This window comes from Mchenga conophoros, linkage group LG19 (genome assembly GCF_057382185.1).
Source record: "Mchenga conophoros isolate Kocher_MC1m ecotype Shallow Benthic linkage group LG19, M_conophoros_male_GT1.1, whole genome shotgun sequence".
Taxonomy (NCBI): Eukaryota; Metazoa; Chordata; class Actinopteri; order Cichliformes; family Cichlidae; genus Mchenga; species Mchenga conophoros.
The window spans coordinates 29,701,411-29,717,597 of NC_140544.1; the positions used below are offsets into that span (position 1 = coordinate 29,701,411).

The 16,187-nt window shown below is 38.4% G+C and overlaps 3 protein-coding genes across 3 annotated transcripts in view; 2 read left to right on the plus strand and 1 right to left on the minus strand.

The window, feature by feature from the left end:
• The first annotated feature begins 817 nt into the window (after nucleotides 1-817).
• Nucleotides 818-7,568, plus strand: cipca (CLOCK-interacting pacemaker a). Its single transcript, XM_085257479.1, has 4 exons — nucleotides 818-954; nucleotides 2,372-2,483; nucleotides 2,887-3,056; nucleotides 4,183-7,568. The coding sequence occupies exons 2-4, from the start codon at nucleotides 2,378-2,380 to the stop codon at nucleotides 4,966-4,968; spliced, it is 1,062 nt and encodes a 353-aa protein (XP_085113605.1). The 5' UTR covers nucleotides 818-954; nucleotides 2,372-2,377; the 3' UTR covers nucleotides 4,969-7,568.
• Nucleotides 7,569-7,574: 6 nt separating this feature from the next.
• Nucleotides 7,575-11,609, minus strand: zdhhc22 (zDHHC palmitoyltransferase 22). The gene is made up of 3 exons (XM_085257480.1): nucleotides 11,498-11,609; nucleotides 9,212-9,769; nucleotides 7,575-8,793 (listed from the first exon to the last, which is right to left on the minus strand). Exons 2-3 carry the CDS (start codon nucleotides 9,765-9,767, stop codon nucleotides 8,516-8,518), a joined length of 834 nt encoding a protein of 277 aa, XP_085113606.1. The 5' UTR covers nucleotides 9,768-9,769; nucleotides 11,498-11,609; the 3' UTR covers nucleotides 7,575-8,515.
• Nucleotides 11,610-13,477: 1,868 nt separating this feature from the next.
• Nucleotides 13,478-16,187, plus strand: part of tmem63c (transmembrane protein 63C) — a 42,392-nt gene continuing 39,682 nt past the window's right edge. The window contains exon 1 of the mRNA XM_085258259.1: nucleotides 13,478-13,567. The gene's annotated coding sequence lies outside the window, so the exon portion shown is untranslated. The remainder of the gene's footprint in view (nucleotides 13,568-16,187) is intronic.

The following is a 16,187-nucleotide window of genomic DNA, read 5'->3' on the forward strand; positions in this document are numbered from 1 at the left end:
AATCTATGAAAATGTAAAAATAGCATTTTGACTGACGTAGTGTTTTATTTCATTTAAATATTTATTTTGTAATAAAACTGTTATGATTGTCGGCTTGTCTTGTGTAATTGTTTAGTAATTCCAGTTGTATTCAATAATTATATACCAGTAGGCAATCCTAATAGATGTACCAACTGCTGGCAGTCTTAATCTGTTTCACATTATCACAAATAATAGCAAACTATATGATAGGCCGTTTACATTTGTAGGCTAAAATATCAAACACGGTAGATTTTTTTTAAAAAGACGTTTTTCAGCCTAAACAACTAGTCTGATGGGGTTACGCACACCATAGCGTAACCCCATCAGAGCATAAGTCTCAAAACAAGCTCCTCTTTCGCCAACCCCAAGAATAAAACATGTACTTCACCCGTTTCCGTAGCAACCTTTATGTATCAGGTTATTAAAGCCCTTAATAGTGTCTCACAGGGAGTTGTTGTTCCCGTCACAGCTCTTAAAAGTACACTTCTTAAAACCACCTAAATTACAACCACTAAAAACTGGACTTATAACCCCATCATCTGAAAACCCTTACTTACTTTTAGAAACTTATCCAGGAGGTTGCCGTAACAGACAATAAAGTTGCAAATGTGTTTTGTGCTTTTTTGTTAAAAAAAGATTTAAAAAAATATGATTATTATTTAATACTTTCAGAAATGTATTCCATAACAAACTAATTCACAGCATGAATACTTAAATGCAAATGATTTTCTGTCACCGATTTGTTTAAAACCATATCTGCGTGAATGCGCGCACGTAATTGTGTTTACCTGTAAGACCGCGTGGAGGGCGTTTATTTTGTAGAGCACATAAGTAGAGCTGGCGTTAGCAACACGGGAGTTGGGTGGCTTTAACTAGCCACATATTTTCAAGCTACTAAAGTCGGATTTTCACTTTGAAGCAAACGACGTCTTGGTAAGGTTTGTCGAAATTATGCTGGTACTCATATTGCTTATCGATCTCGTGATAGCAAGAGTTCTGATCTAAAGCTAAGGTAGCTAGCAGCTACCGTTACCCAGCTAAATGAATAGTAAACAGATAAAACATACTGTCGATGATACAGACAGCAGCTAATGTTGCTTTCCATATTTTGTTATTGCAGAAGCACATTTGTGTAACCCTAAAGCTGTGTGTGTGTGTGTGTGTTTGTGTCGCGTACGTTGTTTGACGTTAACGGCCAATGTTGACAAAGTTGCGTGTATAGCAAAACAATGCTAGCTGTAGCTAGTTAAGAAGTTATAAACGCTGGACTGGTCAGCATCCCAGCTTTATAACAATGATTGTCTGCACGGACTTCTTTATTTGTTGTTTTTGCTGGGTAAGTACGACATTGTTTTGTTTTGTTTTTTTAAAGTGTGTCTTGCCATGACTAGCCATCGCAGTGAGTGGTTGTGGGAGGGTCACAGGCCCTTCATCCAATCGTTCAGCTCGAGTTTGTAAAATGGGAGACGTAAGGCAGATAATAATACGCTTTTATGATGTTTTAATCTGTTTATTATGCAGCTTAAAACATTACGTAATCCCGTTTGTGGGTGTGCGCCTGCTCTTTTCAGTATGTTGAAAAATAAATACAGTCATGTACAGTATGAATGCAAAGTACAGGCCTTAAACGTGAAGTGATGATCAGTCTTGTAAACAATTCAAAGTAGAAGCTCTAAAAAGACAGATTACGTATTAACTAGAGGTGAGTGTTTATACTGTGACTGTTGTGCTTTTAGTCATTATACACTGTAAATCGTATATAGTAATGAGTTACTATGAAAAAATTATAGGCAAGGACAAATTAAGGGAACAACCTGAAGCCTTGGCCCTGCTGTGTCTGAGTGGCCACCTTTATCTTGTGATTGTTTACAATTATAATTGGCTGCTGTTTATTTATTTGTTCCTAATTTATATTTTATATAACTAGATTGTCACGTAAGATATGACATGTGAAACAGGTAGGTTTGCTAAGGCCTAAATATTGTAGTTTATAAAGGTTTTTAAAATGTGTAAATTATTAGCAAAAACAATCATTGTGACCCATCTGTCTGTAGCCAAAGATCTTTAAAAAGTCTCAATGTCTTCCATAGCCAAATAGGATAATGTGTCACCTGTCATGAAAAAAATCCAAAGAAATGGAATATTACTGTTTTAAAATGGACATGCTACTCATAGATATTTAATATTTTCTCCTTCCCAAGTCACAGAATGGATTTAAAAATAAAGAAAAAATGTCATCAAACTGTATCACAAACTTGCATAAGACTGTCCTGGAGAAATTAAGTTGCAGTTATTTAACTTCGTCTGTCCATGTGTTTTTGTTTTTTTCTTTTGTTTTTCTCCTGGATAGACCATCATGAACCGGTTTAATCAACCAGGCAGTCACAGGACTCTGCCGTTCACCCGGACATCGCACCTTGGAACATGCAAACAAGACCTGGAAAGAGATTCAGGCTTCTCAGGTTTGATTTGCTTACATTCAAAAAAAAAACTAGCATGCCTTTTAAGTCTTGTGATTGTGCAAAATATTCTTGATTTTGTCTGAAAGAACACGTGTCTTGACCTGGGATATAATTAGCCTTTATATAATTACAAATAATGTCTATCAGTTCATGAACAAGGTCGACCCTAATCAAATGTGGAGATCTAGGTCACATTTTCTATGTAGGTTATTTACAGTATGGGGGTTGACCTGAATTTGATTTAGCCCTTCACATTAAGATGATAGTATCCTTTTTCAGACACGCTACAGATATTTATCTACATCTGCCACTGTTTTCATACAGCTAATGTTTTTCCACACAGAGCAGAAGCCTTTCTTTTAAACATGATGAGCCTCATATATGTGTCGTGTTGTCCTCTCAGATGCTAGCTCGGAGTACCTCAGCACAGTCGAAGTGACTGACTCTGAAGATGCAGCAAGAAATGGGTCAATAGTCAGCCAGGAGCCAACTGGTCCACAGGTGGCTGTGATGGGAGGTTCATACACTGGACTGTCTCCAATGATCATCATGAACAACTTCGTGTTAAAGCAGGTAAAATATTTCAATATTTGTCTGAACAGACTACTGTGTATTTCATTACTCTTAGAGTGTTTTATTGCTATATTGTCTTTGAGCTTTAGTGCTCAATGGAGCATTGTTTGGCTCAGAGTGTTTTGTACTCTGAACTTTTAGAGAAATTAGTTAAAAGCTTAATTTTGGATGGAGTTAATTAACTCAAATTGAGCATTCAGATCTGTCTGTGCATGTTGTGGGTAATGTTGTGTTTTAACACTTTCCTTAGACTGTGTATGATCTGGGGCTGGGCAGTTTTCTTTATAATTCAATTGTGCTATCCTCTGAGATCAGCAAAAGTGATATCAATGCTGCTGAATTGGTGGTGGGTTAATGTGCACTCACTGAGGTAATAATATCCACTCCCAGTAAGTCATACTTTGTACCCCAAACACACCAAAAGCAATAATGCTACTGTTTGATGATGATTCAGCCTTCCATAATTAGAGTTTATAATAGAACAGTTATTAGCTGAACAGTGAAAACATTATTACATCATTACCTATAGCTGCCTCTCCTTTTAAAAAAAAAAAAAAAAAAAAAAAAAAAACTTTTGGGGGGGGGGGCTACAATCCTCCTAAGTTGTTCAGTCTGTGTTTACTTGTGTAAAATCTCTCACCACTCTACACAAAGCTCTCACCACACACAGTGGCCTCTTTCACCGACAAACACACACATACACCCACAAAAGTTGAAAGCGTGAGATAAACAGCGAACCCGACAAGCACTCACATGGAGCTCTCGTTTAAATAAAACCAACAGATATAAACACCCTCTGTTTTGTCTCACTTTGATATTATGATGATGGTTCAGTATAGCAGGTCCTCCCCCTAACACACAGACACACTTAAGTCATTCATCCATTTCAAAGTGGAAGAGAGGCCTCTCAAGTATCTTATTATAATGCAGAGATGCCAACAGCAGAACTAACCAGACACATTAAATGTAATATAAATGGAAGCTTGACAATCCCTGAGATCATCGACTATAACCCTGTAACTCTGTCATGCACTTTATGTTTAATAGCTACCATATTATAGATAGTATAAGAAATGTTTTATAACATTAAAGGTCTGTTTGTTTGTTTTTTTTTCTTATTTTCTAGCAATCATCCACAGCTCCAGCAGAAAAACAGTGGAACTTTCCTTCACCATTGGAAATAATGCCTCAGTCACAAGTGGTTCTTCTTCAACCCATGCTATCAAATGACAACAACAGCTCTCCTAAGACTGGCTCTGAAAACACACGTCAGTCAAAAAGCTACATGCCCATCCTCAAATCATATCCCAAAATTGCCCCGCATCCCATGGACACACCCACTAAGAGGGTAGGATCCTCAAGGGTGAGGGGGAGTACAGCAGCAGGATATAACCAGCGACAGAGGAGGCATCATCATGGCCACAGGGTGTACAGCACCCCCAGCCCCCTGTCAGCACTGCAGATGACAGCCCAAACCACATCCAACTTTGAAGCACCAACAAACCAAGCACAGAGTCAAGAGCAGCTTATCAAGTCTTTTTCCTCACAGGTAGGAACCAGCTCCCTGCCCTCCTACACAGATGAATTTAGGACTCTAGCAGGAGACAACAGGATGCTTGATGACGAATTCGAGGATGAGGACTCGATGCGCACTAATAAGGAGAAGCGCTTCAGCAATACCTACAACATACTCAACAAGTCCGGCTTGCTGGGGATCACCATGCGCACAAAGCAGCTGATCAAAGAGAATAAGCGCACCCAAGACCAGCTGCAGCAGCTTCAGGAGCAGACGACTCTGCTGCTGGAGGCTCTGAGCAGTGGAAACCCACAACTCTGGACTAAACTCCAGCTTTCTCTCCAGGACACAGAAAAGGAACAGTGGGGGGCGAAACCGCAGAGCATCCTAGCTTAAAATATGTACGGACATAATCAGTAGTCCTGAATCTGGAGACGAGGATTAATCAGGAGGCCACAGGGGGATTTAATAAATGTGGATAAATTGTGTTAAATATACTCTTGAACTAAACTTTAAGCTTTCAGACCTTTATCAGTAGGCTGTAGGTATTAATCACTTTCTGCAGCAAAGTTAAGAAATTAGACAGTTTTGGAGCAGCTGGTTGGATATAAAACTAAAGGTCTGTCTCATATTGCATGTTGTTGTTCCGACGACATCAGAATTGATATTACTCCAGGACCGTCACTTCAAACGACCGGTCACATTGTTGGGATGCAGTAGCTCTGCAACTTCGTGATAAAGGATTGTGAAAAACCAGCAGAAGTGATATGGGAAGTCAAAAGCTATTTTCAGCCGCTCCATTGTCACAAGGGTCCCCACAGTGGGTAGTTCCACATGTTTGATTTGGCAGAGTTATTATTCCAGATGCAACCCTAAAGGGGATTTCTGTCTCCAACCTAAATATCATTACGGAGTTGGAGAATGGGAATTCAGAAAATGTGACATAAAGAGCAAGAAAGTCTGTATAGATGACATATCAGGGTAGATGAATAGGTTATATTCAGTCATATAGTGCTGATCTGCCCAGCCAAACATCTTCACAGGATAGCAGTAATTATATTTGCTGCTTGTGGTGACATTTCCTATACTTCTTACCCTTAGCAGTGTCAACAGTGACTGGGCTAGTAGAGCAGAAGATATCATTGGCATGCTTAACAAGCGTTTGTGTTTTTGCTCTCAGTCCCAGAAGAGGAAGGCAAAAATTTGCACTGCTGGTTTAAGCTTAGGCAATGAAACTACATAACTACATTTATGGGGAAAAGGGGGGTTGCAGTTGTAGTTTTAACTGCATGTTAGAAAAGGGCAGAGTCATTTGCTCTTTTTCTCTTAGTTGCACAGTCGTGACGCAATAATGTGATCGGTCCACAGACACTAAAACGCTGACATCAGATCGTGCTGAGGTCGAAGCAGCCGTTCTTATGAGATGGGAGTTAGGAAGCATGCTTGTATTTCGAACCCTTGCCTATAATGAATTTTCTTGCCTCTTCTGTTTCAAAATAGCAAGTATCACTTGCAATAGGGCTATGGCTTCTGTGTCAAACTCCTAAGTGTAGGGATGCACTGATTGTGAAGTACTGACACCAGTGTTTAGCCGATAGCCCAGGCTGATACGTTTTTATTTTTCTCTTTGTTTTGTTGAAAAGTTGCAAATGTTTAAAATTCTTTCATACTTTGTCACGCTACCTTTTCTCATTAAAACCAGCTCAAAATTGATGGCACACTGTAGATAAACACTGGCCTCTCACTTTGATAAGTGTTGTCTTACGTGCTGAGAAGCCAGTGGTCATCCACATGATTGATTTCAGTTCGTAATGATGTTCGGTCAATATATCGGTGCATCCCTACTTGATTGCATTAATGCATGCCTTACAGCACATACAAAGACACATGGGGTTTACTCCTTATACGTGGCATGAATGTTGCTAGTGTGGAGAAAGTATGAGGGTTATTTACTTCTTAGATCAAATCCATCTTTCATCTTTAGTCAGCAGGTTCCTGTGATCTTTGTTTTTCTTTATCCTTTATTTCTAAACTGGTAAATCAAACTGATAGAGCTGATGCATCTTTTGTAGGAAGTGTCTTTTCAAACGGTGTCTGATTCACAGAGAGTTCAGATGGCTTGCTAAATCGTAACAGTTTGTTTTTCGTTTAATGGAAGTTTATTTGGTGTCAGTATTATTTATTTGTAATGATGTTTCTGACCAAGACTAAAGTTGTGTGAATACTGTAAACAGAGATTATTGCACGGATTTGGCCAGTTCTGGTAAAGTAAGCTTCTTTTTTTTATTATTATTAAATAGAAACTTCATACCTACAGCTTGTAGCAGGTGATGTGCTGTAGCTATATAACTGTGTTGCCTTTGGATTTGTTGCTCTCATGTTCATTCCTGCTTTAATTTTTGCTTATTATTTAGTATTAATTTAAACTTTAAAACAATGAAGTGGGCTTGTTTTGTTTCATTTCTCAGATTTCTGAGTTGCCTCTAAACATAAGCATAAGATAATGTGAATATAAATGTTTATCAGAAGCCCTGCACCTCTTTCTTTTTTTTTTACCGGTAAGTTAATGTTGTATGTTATGTCGATGCTTGAGCAGCTAAGATTTCTTTATTTCTTTTTGAGCTTAATTTGGGAGAAAGTTTAATATACTTAAGGGTTTCCAAAGATTTATTCTTCTTTGAAGTTGTATAACCACCCACAGTGTGGTTAGATAATGCATTCAAAGTTACAGTATAGAAATCATAAGCACAAGTTAAATATTAAGTCTAGGTTCACTTTGATTTGTTTTCAGGACCACGATTTGCATACCCCAACATTAGTAATTAACCTGAATATTAAAAATGAATCAAAAGCAGTCTTGGTTTTAAAAGGGCAAAAGGAGGGTGGCAAATTATTACAGTTTGGATACTTTTTTTTTTTTTCTGATATTGTCAAGTGTGCTTTGTGTAAAACTGTTGGAAGACCAGTGTGTCATTATTAAAGACAATAATTAATCACTTGCTGTGATTTGAATACTTTTATTGGTATAACAGGAATAGACAAAATATCTCTAGAAAGTATACTTATTGAAACCCAAAACCTGTTCGACATGAGCAGTGTATTTGTAGCTGGAGTCACAGAATAACAGTGAAAAGTCCTTAATAATAATATTATTATGCAGAGCGCCTTATTATTAGCAGTGTAGTGAATACCTCATCTTTGGGGTCAGCTATAAGCAAATAAGAAATGACTTTATGGCACATTGTGAATAATAACCCTGGATAATCGAATATTAATCATCTTCCCCACCCATTTTCCAAAGGAGCATTCCCTCTTCACACTGCCTGAGTCACATTACTTTGAGTAGAGTACATCAGGCTAAACATGTAATTGTCACAACAGTATTGTCAAGCCCGGCAGTTTATGCTGCAGACAAACGGCTTCTTTGTCTGATAGCCCTTAACGACAAACGAGAGTCATTGTCACGAAAACTACCCGGAGTTTCCTGAACGTCGCTTTGTAGCATCTTAATAGGATGTGTGGAAGAATATTGCACTTTGATAATCTCAGAGCACCGCATGGCACAGGCTGTCAAATAATACAAAATTGCAAAGCTGTGAAGGCATGCAAAGCCATCTTTATATTTTGATGCAAGCGTTTATAGTAGCGTAAGTAAAACTGCTGGATTCCCAAAAATGACCAACTTATTTGTCTTAATATTGCCTTTTTAAAAAGCTACCTAAAGGATACACTTAGACTACACGCTTATTTCACATTGCTTGTATGGCTCCTGTCCTTAAAGGAATGTGTGCTAACAGCTATTTCACAGACTATTTGAAACGTCAAAAAGCATCCTCTCTGTGTTCAAAATCGTTCCCCACATGGGTCTTTAGACAGCATTTTCTACAACATGTGTCACTTTTTTGACCTGTGAGGAGCTATTGTTGCGATATGAGGTTTTTCTTCAGTCCTCTTTATGGGCATCTGCGTCTTCAGAGCACGTCTCTACTGTCTGCACAGGCAGTATAAGACCAAGCATCCAGCGGGTGCCAAAGACGTCCTTGAGGTTAGCTCTCCAGGGGTTGCAATTCTCTGCAAGTTGCCCTCTCTGCATCTGACACCATGTCTGCCCCCGGGCCACCAGCAGCACCTGCTGACAACAGAAACCTGCACACACCAAACCGATGCCCAGCCACACGTACAGCATCAGCACCAGGAACAACTGCAGGCCTGAGATTGTTCCTGTGAGGAGATATTGAGGAGGAGAAATTACTGTCGCATATATTATTGTTAGAATGGTGGATGGTTGTAGTAAAGAAAAGAGTATTAAATGAGGTCAGTGTATATACAAGTAATACCTGTTAGCCTGAAGCTCAGGCAGACTGACCTAAATGCTTAGTTTAAGACCATTTTGATCTCAGTGAAAGCAAATATCATTAGTGTGGCCTAGCTTTGCAAAAGCCCTGCCGCCGTGCTGTTTTAACCTTCTGTTTGCAAAGGGCATCTAATCAGGACAAAGTTAGCTGAACGTGCATGAACTGAGAGGCTGCGCCAAGATCCAGTTTGTGAATCATGCAAACTCTAGCAGACTCCAACAATAAAAATATTGAGTTGTTAATTGGTGTCCCCTCTGCGATATCAGCTTTAATGGAAAACTCACCCATGAAGAAGTAACCAGTGGAGAACGGGAGAAGAGTCAAAAAGGTCAGGGGGTTCTCAAAAGAGATAGAGTACTCCACTGTTAGAAAGGCCACGCCAAGAACCAAAGAGTATAAACATGTGCAGGATGTGTAGATGCAGAACATGATGAAGTAGCGCATGTTTTTGTTGCCGATGCAGTTTCCAGTGAAGAAACAGTGGTGGTCCCTCTTAAGGATAACCTTCTTGCAAAGTTTGCAGAAGTGACGGCCGTTTAGGAGGTAGTGCGCGTCCACTTTATCTGAGCAGTGAGGTGAACACACTGGAATCACAGTCTCGTTGGCACTCTCAGCTGGGTATTTAATAGTCATTATGTAGTTCCCTAACGCATTGAACATCAAGAAAAGGAAAATAACTGTATGTAAAACTTTGGACCCGTCCAGTGATGTACCCTGACTTGGGAAAATTGTTGGAATGAAGAAGCCAAAGTGAAAAATGAAGGTGACTGCTGTAGCCGTAAAAAAGTACGCAGGTGCTACAGCGTTGAGAAGTCTCAGTTTTAACATCCGGGTGAACATATCTGTGTGGGAGCAAAGAACACAGTTAGCAGTGCAAGTGCAAGTAACTGTAAACGTAACTGCGCAGAAGTTTCTGGTCAGTTTGAAATGTTCTTTCTTCTGAAAGCAAAGCACGTTTGTTTGTATCTAATATAACAAGAACAATGACCCAAAATGGTCTAAATCACAACTAATGGTCTGTGGAATCATAAATGATTTATCATTTTAAATGGAACATGATAATAAATTGAATGAAATGGCCTGTTTACATCAACCACCGCTCTTTCTGTGCACATTATGTTACTTAGTTCAAGTTTATTGTGCTAAAAGTCTGAGCATGCGTAGAGAGCTGAACACAGTTGTGGTCAGAGGTTTAGATTCACTCATCATGGGCATCATACTCCCTTTACAAACCACCTCACGTTGGCTTGTATGGGTGTTTATCCTTTTTTAGGTAAAGGCCCTGATGCTTGCACAGTTTTGTGGAGGGAGCAGTACTTCCTGTTTTATAAAATCTGTTCTTGCTCTCTCTCTCTCTCTCTTTTGTTTTTTTGTTTTTTTAATTTACTGCATGGATTAACTTTTATTCCTTAAAGCAAGGACAAAGTGATGATTTTCCAGTCCTTTTTTTAAATTTAGAGACTATAATCAGACTGAGACAGCCAATCCAGGCACTTATTTAGCCGCACTTATTGCTTCTCCAATCAGCACACTATTTTCAGTTGTGCTGACATAATTGAAAAATGGTTTTTCTAATGACTAATCAGGCTTTTAATATAACAAACTTGCATTAGGAAACACGAGGTGCCATCAAACACGCATTTGCTGAAAATAGGTCTCTGTATGCAAACACAGGTATTCATGATGAATCACTCTCAACACTTTTTACCAATTTCATGTTAGATGCAAACACAAACGTGCAGCCAAAACAGAAGATACTATAGTACAGTTTTAGCAAATAGACAAAACAAATTCTCAGCTTATGAGGATTGCTAAGTACCTAAAGAATTGGCAGTGCTGTTTGCAATTTAAGGGGCATCAATAGTCTTAATCCAGCAGTAAAGTCATTTACTTGTAGGGAGATTATTACATTAAGATACTTGAATTAAATAGTAGCAAATTGGAGGGAATGACCCTTCCAAGGACAGAGTTTGGTCTGAGGAGAGATCAGGTAGTTCTTCCTTTCCATTGTGTCCAAGTGCTTGTTCACAGGGGATAACTGTTTAGTTCTATGTCTACTACTGAATGCTCTTTACCTGACAATTTGAAACCCTGAAATAAATCACACTGAATCCAAACCATTTACAAAGAGCACAGTGCAGAAATGTGAATAGAAGAGAGAATGTAAGCCTGCCGCTTAGAGTTAAAAACTAATTTCTGAGCAAAGTGGGGGTGGGGGACTCCCAGGGGCCACTGAGAATAGCAGTAATGTCTTATCCCTCCCTCTGTCATCGCATAACCTGCAGCACTGAAGGATTTGCAAATCACAAGATAGCAAACGACGAAAAGGAAAGAGGGCGGTCTCGCAGACCAAATTTAAAAGTTGGTCTTTACGTCCCTCATTAGAGGGCATCGACACTGTGGATGCTACAGAAAACAGAAAGCATTTATAATATAACTGTAGTTATCCATCTCCTTCGTGTTCTGTTTTCTTTCAGAATTACATTATATCGTTTCCAGTATGTTAATGATTGCGCCAGTAATGTTATTTGCCCATAATTTCATCTCCATGGCGCGACGCATCTGCCTACCTGCAGATGTCAGAGAGCGGAGGAGCTGTCCTTTCAGCACTACGGAGCCTCGGAGCTCAGGAGCTTCTTCAAACGCACACAAGAAGGTTTCTTTGAGAGGCACTGACGTCGTTTTTACATCACCACATTAACTCCTTTGTCTACCGCCGCCTGCTGGTCCGGATGCGTCTGTGTTCCTCTTTTTCTTCACGTGTCCCTGTTAACAAGACAAAAAAGAAATTTCAACAAAGCAAAACAAGTATTATTATTTTCACATGGTTAATTCCCCATATTTAACTCCATATACATCCATTCAAAAAGTATATATTTATATAATAGTACATTTTTATAAGATTAATCCTTCACTTTCTTTCCATGTGAACAACTATTATTATTACAGCATGTGAACAATCTGCAGTGTTTAGGGTCAATGCAGGAAAGAAAGAATTCAGTAGGTGGCAATGTATCCTCAGTTATCTGACGTCCCATGCTGTTAGCGTAGAGGTCCATAAGCTAATTTTAGCAATTTCAATAAAATAAGCTTTACTCACAGGATGTAAGGCAGCTCAATGCATTTGATTTCTTTTGTTAACATGACTTGACTCTCACAAACACTCCATACTAAAACACATCTTGTTGTGCAGGAGTCATAAAGGCATCAATTTTCAATATCTCACAATATAACAGGAAATTATAACTCCATTGGCAAGTCTACATGTTTACCCATCACCCAATGGACCACTATCAGTCAGGTATTGGCCTCTCCCTGTTACAAACAAATATTCTTTTTATTATTTTGTCTTTATTTAAAGTACAATTAACTTGAGCACTAATACATTTTGCATCATATCTGTTACCAGGTTAAGTCTGAGATAGATCCTCAGTATCCTTAGAGTAATGTCTCTAAAGAGCTTTCATTTCATTACTTTAGTCTAGAGACCTCTCCTTTAAGGTAACATAAGATTATTGTTAATATTAAATCCTGTCTCGCTGATATTGAGATTTCTTTTTGAAAAGACACCTGTCTGTAAAAACACATACAACATTATAAACAGGAGATATTATATGTGTTCATAAAGTAATAAAAGCATGTGCAATAGGGAGCACAGGTAAATAAATATAACCTTTTTAAAATTTTCCTGTGAAATATTAGATTGTAGCTTTAAAATCTTTTGTACCTCATTCCTTCATAGGAACCAAAGTATTTACAAATATTTTTTTCCAATTTCATTGTGAACAAGAGGCAAAGCCAACAGTGAAATATCCTGTGATCAGAAATTAAACTAAACATAATACGCAACATGCAACATGCAACATTATATTATAATATAATATAATATAATATAATATAAAACATAAACAAGTCAAATATCTTCAAAAATATCATCATCATCAAGAACAATAAAACTATTTAAACGGTTTACTAAATGGTGTGTGGTAAGAGCAACAACCCACTGACAGATGAATAGTGACTGAGTAGTTGTACCCACAAAACAATGCTGTATATAAAAGTTGTTGTTTTGTATCTACACTTGTGATATATTCTAAAGTTTTTGTAGATTTTTTTTATAAAGAATGCAAAATATAGAAATAATGATAAATGTATATTTTAAAAAAACAAAGTAGCTTTAATTTAATAGTGCTTAATTGTTTTCAAATATTTTTCCTTAATATATTTAAAAACATGTATTTTTTAAGTAAAATATACATATTTTTCTGTCTTAAATGGAATAAGCCTTTGTATTTGTGGGATGTAAACTGGAGTATGTAAAATTCAGTTTCAGATTACTGTGCATTTGGTGTTCAAAGTTAACATTAAAAATATATATAATTCATTTAACCACTTAAATCGACCTAGCTAACTTTAAGGTGGATGTCTGGTCAAATATATTTTTATGTAACTTCGAATAAAACGAATGAAATTTTGTTGGCATCACCATTGCTTGATGGTCCCTTAACGCCTCCAAAGCAGGTGTTTAATTGTTAGACGGCCCCTGCGAAGGTGGGAGTTCCTCTTGTTTCTTGGCGTTAAAGAAAGATCAGCAGCATCTCTATCACCGCCGGACCTCAGCGATAAGGGAGTTTTATAAGGTGAGTGAGGTAAATATTAAAGCCGTGCGTGCCTGTAGTGATAGAAATGCAAACCGGAAGGCTTTACTGCGCTATTAGTGGCGCAATCGTTTTCATCAAGTTACGGAGCTGAAGGAAGGTGGGTGTGCAGGCTGCTGTGAGTGCTGCAGTAAGCGGGGGAACCGAGAGTCGATAAAAATGTCTGATTACGGAGAGCAATACCTTTTCCTTTATTTATAAATATCTTAAAGTTCACGGTACAGTGTGGTGGTGGTGGTGGTGTTGGTGTTGGTGGTGGTGAGGACGAGCCTGTCTCTGGCAACGTGTCAGACTCCTACACCCAAACCAGGTGCATCATTTCTCCTCTCTGTCACACCTATTGTTCCCGATTGTTCCTCGTGGACTTAGCTGCGTGGCAAACCTTGAGTGAGCATCGTTATGTGTAACTTGGGGAGCCCGTTTTTAATAAAATAAGGAGCCCCTCAGACTTCCATTCATGCTGCCACCCTCTGTCTGTGTAGCCTGATGCTGTTCAATCTGGACTCTGTTGGATTCGCACAGAAAAAAATGATACCGGTCAACTTCTTGTGACTTGTTGATTCGATGCTTATCCTACTACATGTGATGTGGGTTTTAACACAAGGGTTACCCTGTAAAATAAATGTGATTCTTGAGGTACATTGAGCTTTTACAGTAAGTAAAGCTAGCCTTTTCTGACTGTGTTTTTTCTGTTTTCGGAAATTGGGCAGAGTACTAAACTGACATCTGGTAACATTTCCACCCGACTGTGCTGAAAGCAGGTGGCCTTGAAAATGCCAGATTTGCTATGGACTTTTGACACTTTAGTGGAATACAATATGTCAAACCCTAATGAGAGCCTGGGAGGAAAATACATTTAGAATGGTGATATTCAGATTTTAGCCAAGATGTAGAGCGTAATCTTACAGGACTCAATATATGCACATCTCATCACGTTTGATAACACCAGATGAATGATAGTAATGATGGCAATTAGTGTTGTTTATTCCTTAATTAGAGAGGAGGCCCATCCTGTTTCCAGGTTCCCAATTATGCGTGTTCTATAAATAGAGGTATTGCGCTTTCAGAGAGATCTCAGAAATATCAAGAAGGGTCAGAATTAGTGTCACAGGTTGGATTAAACAAAGCCTTGCGGGTGTGAAAAGGTCGTTTTTGAAAATCAAGGACTTCAGAATCACTGCAGATGCTTTAAATGAAGGGGAGAAACTATATGTTTTTACCTCAGTGTTTTAGACAAACAGATAGTAGGTATTTGTGTGATCGAATTCATACCTAGATGACAAGAACATTGACTAAATTTGCAGCTGATCAATTGCTTCAGTATAAAATATGTATATATTTCATAGTTTCTTACCAAAGTGCTGTAAATTAGTTGCAGGTTTTTATCCTGTTCCTTTAAAATTTGATCCATACGAGTGCACAGTAAGTGTCTCACAGGCATTAATATTTCAAAAGGCTCTAAGCTGAGATTGAACAAGGGCTTTTAGTAGTGATACGGATATGGTGCACTTGTGTAGCACTGAGCAGGTGCAAAAGGGATGGACAATATTGAGACGTATGTTAGAGCAAGTCTTAAACCACGTTAAGCCTCGTGTTCATTTTCTCCGCATACTTTGTGTTTGGCTGTTTCTTTGTGTTTGTTTCAGCACCACGAGCAGGAGGACAGCTCCAGCTGGGCAAGTAGATGAGATGAGATTCTTTGCAGTTTTGAGATTAGACAGAAGTGAAAAGCATAGCATAATCTGTGAAGATTAATACCATGCATGCAATAATTTGCACAAGTTTTAAATATTGCAAATGTTAAATGTACCAAAATCAGGTGGAGTAAATAGAAGACAAATTATGTGATACCTCTTGGTGTGCTACACCAAAACCAAACACTGTGTTTTGAAAGACCTGGCTAATGTATTTCACATCTCATGGCCCCTACAGGATTAACTGTATCCTATCACATTATTGTGATGTTATTGTAGGGTCTTTACCTTACAATATAAAGTGCCTTGAGGCAGTTGTTATGTTATGATTTGGTGCTTTATAAATAAAGTTGAATTGAATTGAATATCTATTATTTAACCAGTTAATATAAAGCCATGGTTAAAAAACAAACAAACAACAAAAACAAAGTAGATCCTTATGTATGTCAGGCCATAATAAAAAGAGATGACTGTGCTGACGTGCCACCTTTAATACAGTGATGAATGGGAGTTACATGCATATTTGAGTCAGGGATCGGAGAGAAATAGCTCATGTTGCAGACAGATTGCTACTGTGTAGCACAAAACACGGGTCATCCAGTGAACCATCCCTCTTTCTGTTCCGGTAGTAATGCTGATGATGGTGGTAGTCATGCAGTTTCTCACAGTGAGAAATGCAGTGCAGGTATGGCTTGTGTGCACCAGACATTCATGACTGCACCACATATTTGATGTTTTTCTGCAGGTCATCTCCTCAGCCCCACCACCCCACATACCAGACTGCCAGATGGAAATAAGAATGTCAGAAAACCTTTGCTGTCCTTTTAACAGACCGTTGAACACAAACAGAATATCAGAACAAAGCAAAGGCTGATGATACCACAGTTAGCTGCAAAAACTCCATTTGT